Source organism: Monodon monoceros, unplaced genomic scaffold (assembly GCF_005190385.1).
Source record: "Monodon monoceros isolate NGI ecotype Baffin Bay Population unplaced genomic scaffold, NGI_Narwhal_1 Super_Scaffold_7, whole genome shotgun sequence".
NCBI classification, from domain to species: domain Eukaryota; kingdom Metazoa; phylum Chordata; class Mammalia; order Artiodactyla; family Monodontidae; genus Monodon; species Monodon monoceros.
Genome location: NW_021703784.1, coordinates 56,563,320 through 56,583,468, shown reverse-complemented (window position 1 = coordinate 56,583,468; position 20,149 = coordinate 56,563,320). Strand labels below are relative to the sequence as shown.

Genomic DNA, 20,149 nt, shown 5'->3' with positions numbered 1-20,149 from the left:
CTACGGTGGCCTCTCTTGTTGCGGAGCACGGGCTCTAGGCATGCGGGCTTTAGCAGTTGTGGCACGCGGGGCTCTAGAGTACAGGCTCAGTAGTTGTGGCACATGAGCTTAGTTGCTCCGTGGCATGTGGGATCTCCCCAGACCAGGGCTCGAACCTGTGTCCCCTGCATTGGCAGGCAGATTCTTAACCACTGAGCCACCAGGGAAGCCCTAATGTGTGTTTTATTGTGTGTGTGTGGTGGGGGGAGGGCGGGTGGGCCGTGCTGCTCAGCTTGCAGGATCTCAGTTCCCCAACCAGGGATTGAACCTGGGTCCTCGGCAGTGAAAGCACAGAGTCCTAACCACTGGACCGCCAGGGAGTTCCCGGGACTGAGTTTAATTTAATGTTTACCTTTCTATTTCAGGGCCCCACACTAAAGAAAAGGGGCAGGGGTATAAAATTAAGGATTAAACATGTCTCCTTTTAAAGCAATTTTTCACTAACAAAAATAACAGGCTGCTTAACAAAGAAATCAAACATTCCATACAAATATGAAATCATTCCATACCTCTTGTCAGCAAGATCTGTTTTATTTCCTACTAGCATGATGATAACATCACTTCCTCTTTCTGTTCTGACATCATCAATCCACTTTGTAGTTTGCTGGAATGAGTTAACATCTGGTATATAGGAGGGTGGATAGAGAGATTAGTGTTATTCCAAGTGCTCCAAGTGAAGGACCAAACAAAGAAAAAAGAGGAAAAAAAAAAAGTACTGGAAGTTGGAAGGGGGTTGGCACATTAGGACCCACTTTTAATGTGCCTGCAACATAACTCCATTTTATCTGAGTATAAATATCAATGATCTAAACAAATCACAAAGGTACCTTTTATAATAGTTTAAAATTTTTGGACATGACCAAGTGAGTATAATGTACTATATGTAATTGAAAAAAAAATTTTTTTAATGTATGGACAGCTATGGCAGATAATATGGTGTCATGTTGCCACAATGCTTTTTTGATTACTTAAACATACCAAACATGACAAAGAAAGCATCTCCAAAAGTATGTCAGCCAGTAAGTCCCAACACATCCACAAAATTTGTAAAGCCTTTAAATAGCTTTCAACACCACTCTGTTTGCATTGCTTATTCAGTTTGTGATCACTTTAACTTGAAGCTTATTAGTTTAATGTACCAGAATCATTTATAACAAAATCCATCTTTTCTAGCCCTGGATTCTAAGTAGAGTACTTCAATACATCTTACAGCAGCTAAAGAAAACAACTTGCTAATATTTTAATGGCATGTGCACAAATTTCAAAGAAAAATACACCAGGTTTTACTTGATTTGGTTAAAGTAAGCACAAACATTTTAAAGCTGCAAAACTTGTGAATGCACAATAATGAACATACATTTTTAAAACAAGTAGCAACCCAAAGAAAAGCTTCAAGAAAAGTAAGACTGCATTTGGCACCTAACCAAAAAAAAGTCTCTGAATGCAAACCTCTTATAATTCTGCCATTGCAATTATCGTTAAGTAGATATGATTTCTGGTTGAGCAAATATGCAAAAATGTATACTAATAATACTACTAGCTCAAATCGGTAGATTGTTTATATAAGATGTTTTTAAATAAGTCCAAGATGTGGTACTATCCTGGTCTTCCTATAAATTATGGAGCACTATATGGAATGATGCTTAATATTGCCTAATATATCATAAACTGATTCACAAAGACAATTTTAATCAGATAGCATTTCCCTGTCAGTCACTAATGCTCCATTCAAAATTTACAGTCACTTAAAAAGGCAAAGGCACTATTAGTCAGTCTTGAAGGAAAAGAAAAAGGAAGACCATTACTTTTTTTAGTCTCCCATTTAAATATTTTTCTTGGAGAGAAATGAAAGTATAATTCGTTAGCAACCAAGTAAATAAGTCAGAGAATCCAGATTTCATTCAAATGAAAATGATTAATAGAAAACTGCATATTATGTTTTCTCTGCCTTCCTCTATAGAGAGAGGATGGCTGGAAGGGGAAAGCAGAGAAAAGTTGGCTAGCGGAAGCTTTTAACAGTCTCAACAGAAGCCTTGAAGGATCTGGAGAACTTGGCAAGAGGCTTAAATGCAGATTATTTTATTTTAGAGAAATCTGAGATCAAGTTAAATAAAAAAGAAGACATTCTTCCAACCATAATTATGGTGTAGGGATAATAGGATACTAAGAAAGCCTTGGAGAGGATTCATAATTAGATCTAAAGGAAAAATTACAGGGCAAAAAAACCTGGCACAGTAGAAATAAGGCATATTGGTACAAACACCAAAGCAAATACTCTGACCTAGCTGGCCTGTGATAAGGTTTGCTATGATAAAACTCATTTTTACATGCCAGTATAGAAAACAAGCACAAGACAAGAACATGCATGCAACTAAGCTAAAGGTTGAAAGATTAGAAATGCATAATCCCCCCCCCACTCACTTGTGATATCATAAACAACAACTGCCACAGTGGAGTCACGAATGTAGCTAGGAATCAAGCTCCTGAACCGCTCTTGACCTGCTGTGTCCCATAATTGCAATCGTACCTAACAATAAAATCAGTCAAACAAGCAAGAAAAATAAGAAAGGTCAACCCGTTGTAAAATACCTACTTGTGATATCGTAAACTACTACGGCTGCAGCAGAATCACGGATGTAACTGGGAATGAGGCTACGGAAACGTTCCTGACCCGCAGTATCCCATAGCTGCAGCCTGATCTGTGGGATGGGAAAAAAACAAAACAAAACAAAACAAAAAACAAAAAAAAAAAACCAAATTCATACTAAAAAGAAATAATGTTTTTAAAGGGAGGAGGGTGGCAAGGAGGTAAAAAGGAAACTCATGCAAAAGGTTACAGGGATGTGAGGAATGAAAACAACACAAAACTCCTTTCCTTTTTCAAAAGGGAATAATATTTAAATTTGGCTTGCTCTGAAGGTATGTAACTCAAAAAAAATGGCAATATGAAAGATTTCACAGAATCAGAAGTACAGCTTCCTTTTTTTTCCCCTCCCTGTAACCTCTCTTTGAATCCTATGCGTTCCGGAGAGCAAAAGTAGACTGCTGATGTTCAAATAGTGAACATAAAAGGGAAAAACAAAGGTAAATGTCAGTGATCATTGTCAACATCCCCTTTTCTGCAAGCCTCTCTGAAACTAAAATAAAATGTCTCTTTTCTCTATTGGATTCAGAACACTTTGAAATTGGATCTCTGATTACTGTGCTTATGCTTCTCCCACACATTTCTTCCTAGAACACTGTATATAATCTAGCAAAAAGGACAAATATCTTTTTGCAACCCTACGTAAAAATATCTTTACTTTTTCACATCTACATTCCAGGAAGAAAAGTCTGAAAACAAGCATTAAGTTCTCTTACCATCATAAAGCAGTTTCTGTTTTCAAATTTTAAGAAATAGAATGCTATATGTTAAAACATAAAAGAGAACATACAAAAGAAAAAAACTCACAAACTTATAAGAAATAGCATTAGAGATAACTTTTTTGGGTATAGATCCCAAAATAATGCATTTAAGAGAGTCACTGTTTAGGTGACAGAAATCTCTTCAAGGGATAGCAGGCTAGAATACAGGATTTATATTGCACTTAAAAGGAGTATTCCAAAAGATGGAAGACAAAAATCTAACAAGTAAATGCACATTACTTTTTTCTATTCATAGTCACTTTGGTACATGTCATATTCTGACAAATAAAACCTTGAAGTTCACAAACTGTGTGATATTCAAATGAAATCTTTTTGAATGCCTCAAGAGTGGTATTCAAAAGGTCTTTAGCAGCTCTAATTCCTTCTTGAAAATATTCTTATCTCAATGCTATTTGTTATAATTTTCCAAATCAAGACAAAATTTTGTTTAACAAGTCTAGGGCCATCAGAGTTTTACAAATAACAGCTTTCTCTCCCCTTTGGATTCTACTTGGGGATAAAAAACTCAAAGTGCTAAGTACTACTCACTCTATAATAACAGTTTTTCTCAAGGCCTGTAAACTAACTTTGGCAACTTTGCTAAGTACTTCTTATGGTGACAAACATTGATTATAGTTTTGATCATAATTTTCTATCCTGGAGTGTTGCAGAAAATCGCACACTGAAAACATTACTCACTGTTCGATCCTCTAAGTACATTGTTTTTGATAAAAAGTCAATACCAATTGTTGCCTGTAAAACAAAACAAAACAAAACAAAACAAAGAAGTTAAAAATAGTAATAGTTTAATGGCAGTCAGCAGTTTAGGGTTCAAGTGGGAATTATGATTGTGGAAGAAATAATGAATAAACATATAAACATATCATAGTCAAATAAAAATGAACAAAATTTTCAGTGATAATGGCTTCTACCTACTGAGCACTTGCTGTGTATTAGAGATTCTTTTAAGCCCTTTACATGATCATCTCTAAGGCTAATACGTCTCTACAAGTAGCTAGTAGCATCATTATTTTTCTCATTTTATACATAACAATATTGGGGTTTGGAGAAGTTAAATAACTTGTCTAAAGACATAAAGCTTCTGCTGTGGAGTTGGGAATAAAAGTCCAACTCTGGGCTTCCCTGGTGGCGCAGTGGTTGAGAGTCTGCCTGCTGATGCAGGGGATACGGGTTCGTGCCCCGGTCTGGGAAGATCCCACGTGCCGCGGAGCAGCTGGGCCCACGAGCCATGGCCGCTGAGCCTGCGCATCCAGAGCCTGTGCTCCGCAACGGGAGAGGCCACAACAGTGAGAGGCCTGCGTACCGCAAAAAAAAAAAAAAAAGAGACCTGCCACAGCCAAATAAATAAATACTAAAAAAAAAACAACTTTCTAAAAACAAAAAAATAAAGATAGGTTTTATTTTTAAATTGTCATAAAATTTGACATTTTAACTATTTAAGGTGTATAATTTAATGGCATTAATTACATTCACAACTGTACAACTGTCAACACTATTTACAAAACTTTTTCACCACCCCAAACAGAAACTTTGTACCCATTAAGCAATACCAAATTACAATGTATGGATATATGACAATTTGTTTATCCATTCATCTATTGATGGACACTTTTGGCTACTATGAGTTCCTGTTTTCAATTCTTTTTGGTATATACCTAGGAGTAAAATTGCTGGGCCATATGGTAATTCTACTTAACTTTGTGAGGAAAGTTTCTGCAGCAGCTGTGCTATTTTAAAGTCCCACTAGTGATATATTCCTATTTTTCCCTTTTCTATATAAATAGCCATCCTAGTGGGTGTGAAGTGAAATGTTACTGTCGTTTTGATTTGCATTTTTCTAATGACTAATGATGCTAAACATCTTTTCATGCTTTCAGGTGCTTATTGGTCATTTGTATATCCTCTCTGGAGAAATGTCTATTCAGTCCTTTGCCTATCTTTAAATTGAGTTTGTCATTTTGTTATTTGTAGGAGTTCTTTATATATTCTGGATATTAAATCTTTATCAGATATGTAACTTTCAAATATTTCCCCCTATTCTGTAGGTTGGGCCTGGTGCCTCTACTGAAAATCAATTGTCAAGAGATATATATATTTATTTATAGGTTCTCAATCCTATTCCATTGGTCTGTATGTCTACCCTTATGCCATTACCACACTGTTTTAATTACTGTAGCTTTGTAGGAAATTTTGAAATTGGGAAGTGTGAGTCCTCCAACTTTATTTTTCTTTTTCAATAATACCTTAGCTATTAATATCTTGGTGAATTAGGATCAGGTCTTTCATTTCTACAAAAATGGCAGTAGGAATTTTGATAGGGATTGCACTGAATTTGTAGGTTGCTTTAGGTGGTTGGTACTGACATCTTAACAATGTTAAGTTTTCTGATTTATTTACCTGGGATGTCTCTCCATTTAATTAGGTCTCCTTTATTTTTTTTGAGTAGTTTTGTTGATTTCCATTTCACACGGACTTGTATTTTAAAACAAACAACAACAACAACAGAAGAAGATGCTTCCTCCTTTATCCCAAACTATGTGACTAATACACAACCTAAGTACTAATTCCACCTTATGACATTCAATCTGAAAATTATATCTGCCATAGGGTGGGACAATGGGCTTATAAACTTGAATTACTATGCAAGAGCATCTAATTGACAAACCTCAGGAGTGTACAGGAGTGGCACAGCTGCATTTAAGAAATCTCACCAGTAGAACCTCATTTGCTCAGACAGTGTGGCAGAGGTAGTTAACTACCTACACAAATATCCATCTACCCCTTCCTCCTTACTAACACAATCAAACATTTACTTAAAACCATACTTTTCCCATGAAAAAAATTACATTTTTCAGGGTTCTTTGAACTTTAAATAAATGGGGTTAACTCAGTTCGGAGGTACGTTCTTGTTTCTTCCCCCCTTTCCTCCGTCTTTCTTCCTGAACTGTGGCTACCAAGGCTGGAACTCCAGGAACCATTCAGTAACCATGAGGCAAATTTCAATATGGAAGTCATATATTAGATCAGGTTAAAAAGAAAGTTAGAAGGAGTCTTGGTCCTGGATGACCATGGAGCTGCCACACAAGTGCTGAAACACACTACCTTTAGACTTCTTTTACATGAAAAAAAATTCTCATGTCACTTATCAATGTTATTTTGTGTTTGTTATAAACAGCCCAAAATAATTTTTAATGGCTATAAATAGAAACAAGCATTTTCAGATCTCACAGTCAAGACAAATGTTTTTACAATTAGTACTAAGTCAAACTTTATGATAAAATGTACAACAGTCCCCTCCTTGCACTGTACTATCCTAGTTTTGGGGCATCAGTTATACCACTGAACTCATAAAGATCAAGATTAACCTGAAAAACATCCTGTTGTTACTCTTCTTTTTAGTTAATTTTATTCCAAGCTGAGCTACTACAGCATAGAAGTCGATCAGCTGTAAGAATTAAGCCAACAGCAGGAAGAAAAGAAAGGAGATGGCTGGGAAACTAATCGTTATCAGCTTTTCCAGCATCTTGAATGCTACTGATGAGGAACTAATTCAAATTTTCATAAAAGATGGATGAGACATTAGTGCTGCTTCTTGCTCATCTCCTTAAAAAAGTGCAAAAGGCAATAACTGCAGAAGAAACCAGAGAGAAAATTCTCCCATGTATCTTAATTTACAACTTCATATTATCTTAAATGTTAACTAATTCATTGGTTTTGAGGGGGCAGGGGTCTGCTTTGTAAAAAAAACAAATTAAACTGAGTACTTATAAAAGGAGCTCACAATTCAAGATTGAATAATGGTTTATCCAAATATACTGGAGCCAAGATAACAGTAACTTTTACTTGTTTAGCTATTTTATTTGGATGCTCTCCACTTAGAATGGTGCTTATTTACCCCAACAGCTATTTTATAAAAGATTCAGATGTAAGCTACTATTGTGTCTGACTCCATAAATAGTGGTTTGTCACCTGTCCTGATGCCACAGAAGCCAGAGACCCATAAACATTATGATTTTCCATATGGGACATGATTTTTCCAATACAAAACTAACTAGGTAAGGAAAACAAGTTTTCTTCTGTATGAAGCAATGATAATCAGTTTCCTTCTGTGGTCCAAACACACATAAAGCTCTGTTGCCTGGTTGCTGCCTTCTCTAGCAAGAGAAAATAGAGAAATAATGAGTTGAAAGAGGCAATGACCAAAGGAAGAAAAGAGTGGGGAAGTTAAAAGAATTTAAAATTGAGTAACAGAGATAAATAAAAAGAATGAGGAAAGGAAAACGACCCCAGAAAGAAGATGCTGATACAGAATCCAGTTTAGAAGGGAATCCCATTTTAAAATGTTTACATATATGTACATATGTGGGAAAAAATATATGTATATACATTTTTCCCCTAGATACCTTTGTGTCATATTATATTTCTGTCGATTAGGACAGAAACTAGGTAGAGTCTGTGAATTTTAAAAATGAGTCATTAAAATGGACATAAAATTTTAGTTCTGCAAGGTGAACACGTTCTAGAGATCTGCTGCACAGCATTGTGCATATAGATGACAATACTGTATTGTATACACTTAAAAATCTAATAAGAAGGTAAAATCTCATGTAAGTGTTCTTACCACAATGAAAAAAAAGGACCTCACCCCCACCCCAAATAAAATGACAATACTTCTGGAAAAGAAAAAAAAAAGTCATTAAAAATTAAACAAAAATAAAAAGACAAATCAAACACAGAATCAGCAAAACAGTCCATCTAGTTAAGGATTTTGTTTCTACTGATAAGCTAGAATTCTGTATAGAATAATCTAGAGCTTTAACTTAAAGAGATTAAGGATATATTTATTCACCACCACCATCTTTCTGGACAAGTTCATTAGAGTGTCTAAAACCCACTGTTTGGACTTCTCTGGTGGTGCAGTGGTTAAGAATCCGCCTGCCAATGCAGGGGACGCAGGTTGGATCCCTGGTCCGGGAAGATCCCACATGCCACAGAGCAACTAAGCCCACAGCTTAGTTGCACCACAACTACTGAACCTGCGAGCCACAACTACTAAGCCCACGTGCCACAACTACTGAAGCCTGCACGCCTAGAGCCCATGCTCCGCAACAACAGAAGCCACAGCAATAAGAAGCCCGCACACCACAATAAAGAATAGCCCCAGCTCGCCACAACTAGAGAAAGCTTGCACGCAGCAAAGAAGACCCAATGCAGCCAAAAGTAAATAAAATTTTAAAAATAAATAAATAAAACTCACTGTTTTATCTATGCTGTCCTGAACTTAACTGTTGATTTGTAACAGCCTTTGGAATAAGAAATTCTCTAAATTCAAAGTAATCTCTAAGGTTACTCTGAGCAATATAATCTTCCTCAAATAAAAGAATTAAACTACTCCAACTGTGGGAATCTTTCTCGAGCTTATTTACATTAAGCTGAACTATATAAAATGGCCAATATTATACCATTTTTGAATGATAAAAATAGCAATGTAATATGGTTCAAACTGATACAGTTGAAACTGTCAGAAAAATCTGTTGGTTTACAATTGGTAAAAGAAAAAGAAGTGGTGAATGCTAGAGCAACTTAAGAGAAACGCTTCCAGACTCTCTAACTAGAAATAAGTTTCCCAGATAACTTAGATTTTTTGCTTTACTTTGAAATAATGACCAAAATATGGTCAATTAAGGACTCTTCTGGCCAACCAGTTTAGTCTTTTTCAAATGAAATTAATTCAGTGCAAAGGAATCATAAATAGGGCATGAATTATGAATTACATAAAATTTATTTTTGTGAAATAAAACTTCACTAAGTTTCAGATATATATTACATATGGCTCAATAATACATTTCTAGCTATGAGACTAGCTCTTCAATTATTCATTTCAGAAGTCTTTCTCTTGTGTGTATGGTGGAGGTAGAGGTAGGGAATCTTCAAATAATCCACTGAACAACTCTTCACCTGATAACTAAGTTTGCAGCTAACGACATATGGTCAATTCTTCATATATCAAGTTAATACTTGATATGCTGTCAAGCTGATTTCCCTAGGTAAGGATGTGGGGTGCTACATTATCCAAATTTTCCTGTTAGAGCTAAACTAAGATAGTACCTCGGACTGTACCTAATTCTTACAAAAACTTGTAGTTTACATTGTAAATCAGTATCTCCTATTAATGCCAAAGTACAATGATATTTTGGCTTCACTAGCAACAACTTCTTCACAAAGAATCAAAATCTTTCCTTATCTCAAATTCTGTGTAACCTCACCCCATCAACATCACTGCCCTTATAAATGTCTGAATGAACAGCAGCAATAGTCTTACTGCATAAGTAGCAACAGCACTTTAGGTGTGCCGGAAATATCTCCTTAATTTCACAGAGAACTTGGGTAAAATGAAATACTTCAGAAATACTCAGAGAACTCCAACTACAGGCTCTAGCTCATAATTCTTTAGCCTAAGACTCTGACTCTAGTTCAAATTTTTTAGCGTATGGTATTTGGTTCCACTCCCAAAGATATGAGCTCAACACTCTCAGGAACTTTCTACATATGGCTCAATGACATCAATACTTTCTTCAGTCCCTAAGACTGGTATTTATAGTTTCTCTGCTGAAGAGAGAGAGAAGCATTGCTCAGAATCAAAATATGGTATGCAAGAGGTCATCTAGATGAAGCTATAAGCTGTAGAGTTGCAGGGACCTAGAAAATTGAGGATATCCGATATAAACGGGTCCAAAAAAACCCGAAGTACTCTTGCTAACTGTACTATTTTTTCATTTCTAAACTTGCTCTTTTTATAGTGTCTTAGGATGTGACTAAACCATTTCTGAAATATTCAAAAGAATGTAATAAAATTTATACTATACATATTCATTGGCTTTTAAGAAGTGACTTTCCTTAAATGTCATGTTTATGTTTTAGTCATTCCTGTTTCATGATCGTTATGGGTTTTAATAAAAGGCTTAATTAGAAACAAATTCCTTTGGGGGTGAGATGGAAAGGTTCTTAATCTTGATTGTAGTAGTAGCTTCATAGGTGTACATATCTGTCAAAATTTATCAAAATGTAAGGAATTAATAATTCTTTACTACTATCGATTTTAAGATCCCACTGAATATTTTGGATAAGTCTTTTGTCATGTGTGCCTTTTGCAAATCTATGGCTTGTCTTCTCATTCTCTTAACACTGTCTTTGGCAGAGCAGAAGTTTCTAATTTTAATGAAGTCCAGCTTATCAACTGCTTCTTTTATGGATCATGCCTTTGGTATTGTATCTAAAAAGTCACTGCCATATGCAAGATCATCTAGGTTCTCTCCAATGTTACCTTCCAGTAGCTTATTACAGAGTTTTACATTTAGGTCTGTGTTTAGGTCCATTCTGAGAATAGCCTCTGTATCTACATTCATTTGCATGCGGATGACCAGCTGTCCCAGCACAATTTGTTGAAGAGACTATCTTTGCTCCATTGTACTGCCTTTGCTCCTTTGTCAAAGATCAATTAGAAAAACTTTTGTTTACATCTTAGTTCTACCATTTAGTAGTTGGATGGTTTTGGACAAATTGTACAAATTTGGACAAACTTTTTCCTAGAAAACAAATGCCCAAGTTTTTCAGTTTTCTTAGTGTTCAAACCAGAAAGCATATCCCTGAAATAAAATAAATATTTCAAATACGGGAAAATACATACTAAAAAAGGGACAGGATTCAGATTTTATATTTACCCTAAAAGCTTTCTGAAAAATAAAAAATGGTTTAATAATTGAGACAGAGGCAGTTAATTACTATGGAAATTAACCATTCCTTTAATCAGATCAACATTTGATATACTCCTAAGACAAATAATTGAAATCAAGTTTTTATACTAACTACACAGTAATACAGATGTAAAATACTTCAATTAAAAGGGATTTTTAAAAACTTTATTTTAATAAGAATATTTCAAAAAGTTGATACAGGGACTCTCCTGTGGTCCAGTGGTTAGGACTCTGCGCTTCCACTGCAGGGGGCGTGAGTTTGACCCCTGGTTGGGGAACTAAGATCCCACAGGCTGTGCAGCAAAAAAGTTAATACAGAAAAAGATTTATAATGTGCTTAGGGCCTCAGTGAAAGTACCTGGTATGAAGATTACTAATTTATTCGTTTTAGCTTTTTCTTTGATTTTCGTTTCACAATTAAGCATTTTAAACTAAGATACATACACACATATAACTTAGATACATATGCAACTGAGAGCAGACATCCTTGTCTTGTTCTTGATCTTAAAGAGGACACATTCAGCCTTTAAACATTACGTCTGATGTTAGCTGTGGGTCTTTCATAGAGATACCCCTTATCACATTTAGAAAGTTCCCTTGTATTCCTAATTTGCCAAGTGTTTTTATCATGAAAGGCTGCTGGATTTTGTCAAATGCTTTTTCTGTGTCTGTTGAAATAATCGTGTGATTTTGTCCACACTGCGTGGCTTTTTTTTTCTTTTTGGCCGCACTGCGTGGCTTGTAGGATATTAGTTCCCCAACCAGGGATTGAACCCGGGCCCTCAGCAGTGAGAGTGTGGAGCCCTAACCACTGGACTGCCAGGGAATTCCCCTGATTTTGTCCTTTATTCTATTCATATAGCGTATTACATCACTTTCTGTATGTTAAACCAACCTTGCAATCTTGGTACTAACCTACCAATCCTACTTGGTAAATGGTATAGAACCTTTTTACAAGTTACCAGATTCAGTTCGGTAGTATTTTGCTGAGGACTATTGTGTTTATATTCATAAAGGATATTAGTCTGTAGTTTTATTTTTGATGTCTTTGCCTGGTTCGGGTATGAGAGTCATACTGACCTCATGGGATAAGTTGGGAAGTATTTCTTCTTCTTCTGTTTTTGGAAGTTTACGAAGTATTAGTGTTGTTCTTTAAATATTTCATAGAATTGACCAGTGAAACCATCTAGTCCTGCGATTTTCTTTGTAAGAAGTTTTTTGACTGATAACTCTATCTACTTGTTATAGGTATATTCAAATTTTCTATTTCTTCTTGAGTTAGTTTCGGTAGTTTGTATCTTTCTTGGAATTTATCCATTTCATCTAGGTTATCTAATTTGTTGGCATATAACTGTTCACAGTATTCCCTTATAATCCTGTTTATTTCTGTAAGGTCTTCTCCTTCACTCCTGATTTTAATAGTTTGAGCCTTCTTTTTTCTTGATTAGTCTACCTTTAGGTTTGTCAATTTTGCTGATCTTCTCTAAGAACCACTTTTGGTTTCACTGAATTTCTTGTTTTTCTGTTCTCTCTTCCATATATTTCTACTCTAATCTTTATCAGCTTCTGAATTAAGCACGTCTTTATTTTCTGTATTTTTGTTGTCCTGACACCTGGGGCCTTCCTTATACTGGAGGGACTGGCCATCCCAGGGTTTGCCAATTCCTAGAGAAGCAAAACTTGCCTATGGAGGGCCTTTAATATGAAAACCAACCAATCCAAACCCATACCCCAACCACCTCCTCTATCACACTCAGGGTCATTACTCCCCTGCCCTAATCACCCTAGGGCCAAGTAGCAGACAACTAGGAACAGCCCCTACAGCCCAGAGACCACTGAAATTACTCAAAGTAGGCAATCCTATATTTCCTTACCTGGTCTTACCCATCCTTCCCACAGAAATCACAATAAAGGCTAGTGCCTACATTTCCTGCCCATCCCCCCTTCACCTCCTGACCAATACCAGTACTTCTTCCATGTGCCCCCCTCATATGGCCTGGAGTGTCCCTTCCTCTTGAGATTTGTGTATAGTAAACTATCTTTACAATGGCAATCATCCCCTGATCTGTTGGCATCACCACACCTGAATAATAAAACCTACATTTTAAAGTAGTTTTTACTTCTGCTTGCTTTAGGTTTACTTTTCTTTTTCTAGTTTCTTAGGATAGAAGATTAAATTACTGATTTAATGTATCTATTCTTTTCCTTATAACACTGCTTTAGCTGTATCCCATAAGTTTTGATATGCTGTGGGGTTTTTTTTAAAATTTATCTCGAAGTATTTTCTAATTTCCCTTGTGATTGTCTTTGACCCACTGGTTATTTACGAATGAGTTATTTAATTTTCCATATATGTGTGAACTTCCCAAATCTCCTTCTGTTAATGATTTCTAATTATAGTACTCACTTATTCTTGACTTCAAGTATAGATGAAAATGTCACAGAATCCTAGACTTGGAGGAAATCTCTCCAAGAGAGTAGCTATAATCACTCTTACTTCTATCCCAGATGGTATTAGCAATAATCTTTCAATAGATTTTGGAAGAGAAGCTAAAGGAATCAAATGAAAAAGTTGAGGACTATGAGCATCATCAGTTATACTTTGTATTTATAGAGAATTTTACAGATTACAGAAAATACTTTTATATCCATGTCTGAATGTAAATAAATGAATTTTTAAAAGGACCTGTAACACATAAGAGACAACTAGTAGGTTGGCATAAACAAAATACCTGATAGGTGTTGTCAAAACTGTCATACATGAATCTGGTAATCAGTGATGTCTTTCCAACTGAAATGACAAGGAAAAAAAAGATTGATTCAGTTAACACATTAAATTGGGTTCTCAAGCAATTTTTTTTTACAGAGAACTGCGATTCAATTCATTGGGAGATATCTGCAATGGTTCAACTAACAATAATTTACAAACATACAGGCCTATGTGACAAATAAAAAGAGAATACTTACATAACCACTAAAAAAAACCAAAAAAACCCATACAGGCCTGAGTTTGTTGAAATGTCTTTCTTTAATAACAGATAATCTCGGGACTTTCCTGGTGGTCCAGTGGGTAAGACTCCGCGCTCCCAATGCAGGGGGCCTGGGTTTGATCCCTGGTTGGGGAACTAGATCCCACATGCATGCCGCAACTAAGAAGCCCACAGGCCGCAACTAATAAGCCCACATGCTGCAACTAAACTTGCTGCAACGAAGATCCCGTGTGCCGCAACTAAGACTCAGCCCAGCCAAAACAACTAAATAAGTTCTTCTTCCCCACCCCCCTTCCTTTTCCTCTCCTCCTCCTTATAAAAAAAAAACCAACCAAACAAACAAAAGATAATCTCTCAAACTGAGAGCACAGGTAAAAGAATATTTATTTAGTTATGAGGTGAGGAAAATGAAGAGAAAAGATGGAGGAAAACAATCAGTTATGCTGACATCTCTAATTCACAAAAGGCAAGCAGATATTTACTTGAGCCCTAACAAAAAGAACTAGGATTACACTGGGAAGAAATTATAGTTAACTTCCTGGACAGTAACCTGGGGAATATAAGGGTCAGGTCCACTTCATTCAGTGAATCAAAGCTTAATCTCGGGAAGCATAAAAACTAAATATGAAGAGTTCTAGGAGGGGTATGAGGGCTGCAAGAACTTGACTGTTTAAGAGTAAGAATGAAATGACATGGAAAATTGTTTTGAAACTCATTTCAGGATCAGATCTCTATTCTTTGGCAGGGCAATCCCAAAGATTCATAATACTACTTTGTATTGGTATTTTTAAGTTAATCCACATGAAAGTGCCACTAGGTAAAAAATAGTGGTATACTGCCAATATCCTTACCAATGGGCACAGTGTTCAAGGGCAAGAACCATATCTAATTTTCCTATATCTCCAGTAGCTTGGCATAGATTCAATAAATACTAAATGATACAAGAAATTATATCAATTAGAAAAGAACTGAGCAAATAAATATCTCAAATGCTCTCCCAAATGTAAATACTTTGGGGAGGAAAAAAAACAATAACTAGTCACTCATATTTTTGTATGAATTTAAGTAACTTTTGATTTCAACTTTTGATTTTTAGAGACCTGATCCCGGCCTCTTAAAATGTCCTCCATCCATGTGCTATATGAAAACCTGAGGAAAAAACTGAGCCAAAGAAGGAAGAATCCCATAAAATCACCTACTCCCAAACATCTTATTTTAAAGAATCTAAAATAGCAGGTTGAACAGCTAAAGCTAGTTTCCCTAGACCCTGGTCAAAAGCAAACTGATGTTTGGGAAGAAGTCTCTTTTTGGAGCAATGAGTAGACCTACGCATTTCTTCATTAGTAAACAGTACATACAGTTTTTACTTTGTTTTGAAAAATGTCCCCTTTTTATATAAAAGAGCAAAATGCATGTTATAAAGCGGGAAACACAGAAAAGAACAAAGTGAAAATTACATATATCCTACCACCTATACATAACTAACATTAAAACTTTGGTACAGAGGTTAAGAGGATTAAATTGCAGATATCCTTAACATTGCCGGCTCTGCCTTTCTCTGAGAGTTCCTTGGAATGGCACACCCAAATTGTGAGAAGAATTTCTTTGAAGAGGTCTTAGGTGAAGAAAATATGGTTCTTACATTGATTCCAGTTAATGAGGAAATTGTTGAAGACCATCTAACGGAACCAAGTGTTTCTTCAACTTCAGAAGTCAAAGTGGAGTCACTGAGTCCAGATGATCAAGTTCATCCTCCTCAAACAGATGAACAGTTCAAAGCTTGCCCAAAATCTAGTTGTAGTAAACCTATTTATCCTTTGCCAACCATATTGCCTCCAATTAACAACGTGAGTCGGGACACTTTGCGGAAATGGTGCCAACAACTTAATTTGAGTACCGATGGTCAGAAAACAGAGGTTTATCTGAGACTCCAGAAATATGCTTATCCTGAAAAAGATCAGTATATTCCTGAATCATCACGAGAGGCCAGATTGCAGTCATGTCCAGGGAAACACAAGATGGTGACCAAGACAGTAAGTGTTCAGAAAAGGAAGATGAGTGAGAATGAGGAAAGGACTAACATGGTTGAAGTGATAACTTCAGCTCAGGCAGCCATGTTGGCAGCATGGTCAAGAATTGCTGCAAGAGCTGTTCAACCTAAGGCTGTAAATTCACGTCCCCTGCCTACCTCTGTTGAGTCCTTTCTGCCGCAAGCTTCCGGTGTCCGGTGGTGTGTGGTCCATGGCAGACCACTCTTGGCAGACACAGAAGGTTGGGTTCGCCTGCAGTTCCATGCAGGTCAGACCTGGGTGCCTAACACTCCCAGGAGGATGATCTCTCTCTTCATGTTACCTGCCTGCACTTTCCCATCCCCAGACCTAGAAGATAATATGTTATGTCCAGAATGTGCTAAGAGGAATAAGAAAATTATGAAAAGATTAATTGCAATGGGGAAGAGGAAGAAACCTGGTTTGGACATACCAACATCATTGCTTTTAGATGGGCCATGTCTTAATACAAAATAAACGGTTAGCGGAGGGGAAGGGGTGGGGTGTGGATGAAATGTGTGAAGGGGGGTAATTGTATGGTAATGATGGTAACTAGACTTATATCAGTTTTGTAGTGTACACAAATATCGAATTACTATGTTGTACACCTGTAACATAACGTTATATACCAATTTTACCTCAATATAAAAAAATGTTTGTTAGAATACACCAGTGAAGCCATCTAGTCCTGGACTTTTGTTTGTTGGGAAGTCTTTGATTATGATTCAAACTCCTTACTAGTAATCATGAAAAAAAAAAAGAGATAAATGATGGAGAGCCCACAGTTAAAGTGACTTGCATCCCAATGATTGCTATGCTCTGTCCTCGCCATCCTCAATGTTGCCTGATGCCTTAAGTACAGATGGGAATGTCTGGATTCTATACTGAGGTTTACCAAAAAATGACTGTTACTGCTGCTTCAAGTACTAGCTATATAGAATGTAATTTGGTTTTATTTTAGTTAATAGATTTTTGGTTTTTTTTAGCAGTTTTAAGCTTTCAGAAAAATTGAGCAGAAAGTACAGAATTCTCAAATACCACCCCTCCTCCCCACCCCATTTCCTCTACTATCAACATCCTGCAACCGAGAGGCACAGTTGTTGAACCTACATTGACCAATCATTGTCACCCAAAGCCCATAGTTTATATTAGGGTTCATTCTTTGTGTTGTACACTCTATGGGTTTTGACCAATGTATAATGACATACTCATCATTCTAGTGTCATACAAAATAGTTTCACTGTGCTATAAAAATGTTCTGTGCTCCACCTATTTAATACTTTCTCCCCCCAGCTCCAGACCACTGATCTTCCTGTCGGCATAGCTTTGCCTCTTTACAGAATGTCATACATTTGGAATCATACAGTAGCCTCTTCAGATTGACTTCTTTCACAACAGGAAATGTATTTAAAATTCTTTCATGTTTTTTCATGGCTGGATTGCCCACTTTTTAATGCTGAATACTCCATTGTTTGGGTGTACCATAATTTATCCATTCACATATTGAAGGCCACCTTGGTTGCTTCCAAGTTTTGGCAATTATGAATAAAGCTTCTATAAACAAAACAAAACAAAAAAACCCACAAAACTTTGGTATATGTTTTTCCAAAATATTTTTTATATATAAGAATACCTATGTACTTAAAGGCAAAACCCTAGAACCAATCATAGTAAAGTCAGGAACAATACACATACTACATTATTTAACACTGATCAGAATCTATTAAAAAGTAAATCTAAAAATCTGAAGAGATAAAAGGCAAAATAGTGGTGGGGGAAACAGTGGTGGAGAAAAGCAAAGGAGCTTCATTATAAATAAAATATATAGTGAAGAAATGCAAAATAGCTTGGTTGTTGAAACGGTTTTTTTCTTTCTTTTTTTTTTTTTTTGCGGTACACGGGCCTCTCACTGTTGTGGCCTCTCCCGCCGCGGAGCACAGGCTCCGGACGCGCAGGCTCGGCAGCCATGGCTCACGGGCCCAGCTCCTCCGCGGCATGTGGGATCCTCCCGGACCTGGGCACGAACCCGTGTCCCCTGCATTGGCAGGTGGACTCTCAACCACTGCACCACCAGGGAAGCCCTTATGCCCATTTTTTGATTGGATTGTTTTTTTGATATTGAGCCATATGAGCTGTTTGTAAATTTTGGAAATTAATCCCTTGTCAGTCAGGATGCATTGTTTGCAAATACGTTCTTCCATTCTCTGGGTTGCCTTCTTGTTTTGTTTATAGTTTGCTGTGCAAAAGCTTTTGAGTTTAATTAGGTCCTATTTGTTTGTTTTTATTTCCATTACTCTAGGAGATGGATCGAAAAAGATATTGCTGCAATTTATGTCAAACATAAATTTCCTCTAAGAATTTTATAGTACCTGGTCTTTCACTTAGGTCTTTAATCCATTTTGAGTTTATTATGGTGTTAAAAAAGTTTTAATTTCATTTTTTTTTTACCTGTAGCTGTCCAGTTTTCCCAGCACCATTCACTGAAGAGACTGTCTTTTCTCCATCGTATAGTCTTGCCTCCTTTGTCATAGATTAATTGACCACAGGTTCATGGGTTTATTTCTGGGCTTTCTATACTGTTACATTGATCTATAGTTGTATTTTTGTGCAAGTACCATACTGTTTTGAGGACTGTAGCTTTGTAGTATAGTCTGAAGTTAGGAGCCTGATTCCTCCAGTTCCGTTTTTCTTTCTCAAGATTGCTTTGGCTATTCAGCGTCTTTTGTGTTGCCATACGAATTTTAAGATTTTTTTGTTCTAGTTCTGTGAAAAATGCCATTGGTAATTTGATAGGGATTGCAATGAATCTGTAGATTGCCTCGGGTAGTACTGTCATTTTGACAATACTGATCTTCCAATCCAAGAACATGGTATATCTCTCCAACCATTTGTGTTGTCTTTGATTTCTTTCATCAGCATTTTATAGTTTTCGGAGTGCAGGTCTTTTTCCTCCTTAGGTAGGTTTATTCCTAGGTATTTTATTCTCTTTGATGTAATGGTAAATGGGATTTTTTCCTTTAATTTCCCTTTCTGATCTTTTGTTGTTAGTGTATAGAAATGCAATAGATTTCTATGAATTTATTTTGTATCCTGCAACTTTACCAAATTCACTGATGAGCTCTAGTAGTTTTCTAGTAGCATCTTTAGGATTTTCTATGTATAGTATCATGTCATCTGCAAAAAGTGACAGTTTTACTTCTTTTCCAATTTGGATTCCCTTAATTTTTCTTCTCTGACTGCTGTGGCTGGGACTTCCAAAACTATGTTGAATAAAAGTGGCAGAGAGTGGACATCCTTGTCTTGTTCCTGATCTTAGAGGAAATGCTTTCAGCTTTTCACCGTTGAGAATGTCAGTTGTAGATCTGTCATACATGGCCTTTATTATGTTGAGGTATGTTCTCTCTATACCCACTTTCTGGAGATTTTTATCATAAATCGGTGTTGAATTTTGTCAAAAGTCTTTTCTGCATCTATTGAGATGATCATATGGCTTATATTCTTCAATTTGTTGACGTGGTGAATCACACTGATTGATTTGCGGATACTGAAAAATCCTTGCATCCCTAGGATAAATCACACTTGATCATGGTTATGATCCTTTTAATACATTGTTGGATTTCTTTTGCTAGTATTTTGTTGAGGATTTTTGCATCTCTCTCTGTTCATCAGTGATACTGGTGATGGTTGCACAACTCTGTGAATATACTAAAAACTACTGAATTGTACACTTTAAATGAGTGAATTGTATATGATTATTTAAAAAAATTTTTAATTTCCTCTAGAATTTATTGCAGTTACCATGTTATAACAAAAGCAGATCATTCTTAATGTGTTAATTTTGTTTATAAATTTAAATAAAAATATATGATCCCCATCACATAAACAGATAATT

At 36.2% G+C, this 20,149-nt stretch overlaps 1 protein-coding gene and 1 pseudogene across 3 annotated transcripts in view; one reads left to right on the top strand and one right to left on the bottom strand.

The window, feature by feature from the left end:
• RAB6A (RAB6A, member RAS oncogene family) overlaps window positions 1–20,149 on the bottom strand; it is a 76,791-nt gene that overhangs the window by 28,203 nt on the left and 28,439 nt on the right. For 2 of the 3 annotated variants that reach the window (XM_029207447.1, XM_029207445.1), the window contains exons 2-5: window positions 13,952–14,010; window positions 4,144–4,197; window positions 2,461–2,566; window positions 549–660 (exon numbers count right to left, since the gene is read on the bottom strand). In XM_029207447.1, coding sequence (XP_029063280.1) covers window positions 549–660; window positions 2,461–2,566; window positions 4,144–4,197; window positions 13,952–14,010 — 331 coding nt within the window. Of the gene's footprint in view, window positions 1–548; window positions 661–2,460; window positions 2,567–2,632; window positions 2,739–4,143; window positions 4,198–13,951; window positions 14,011–20,149 lie in introns of all 3 variants that reach the window. The other variant, XM_029207446.1, reaches the window with a different exon arrangement.
• LOC114886660 lies at window positions 15,784–16,784 on the top strand (annotated as a pseudogene).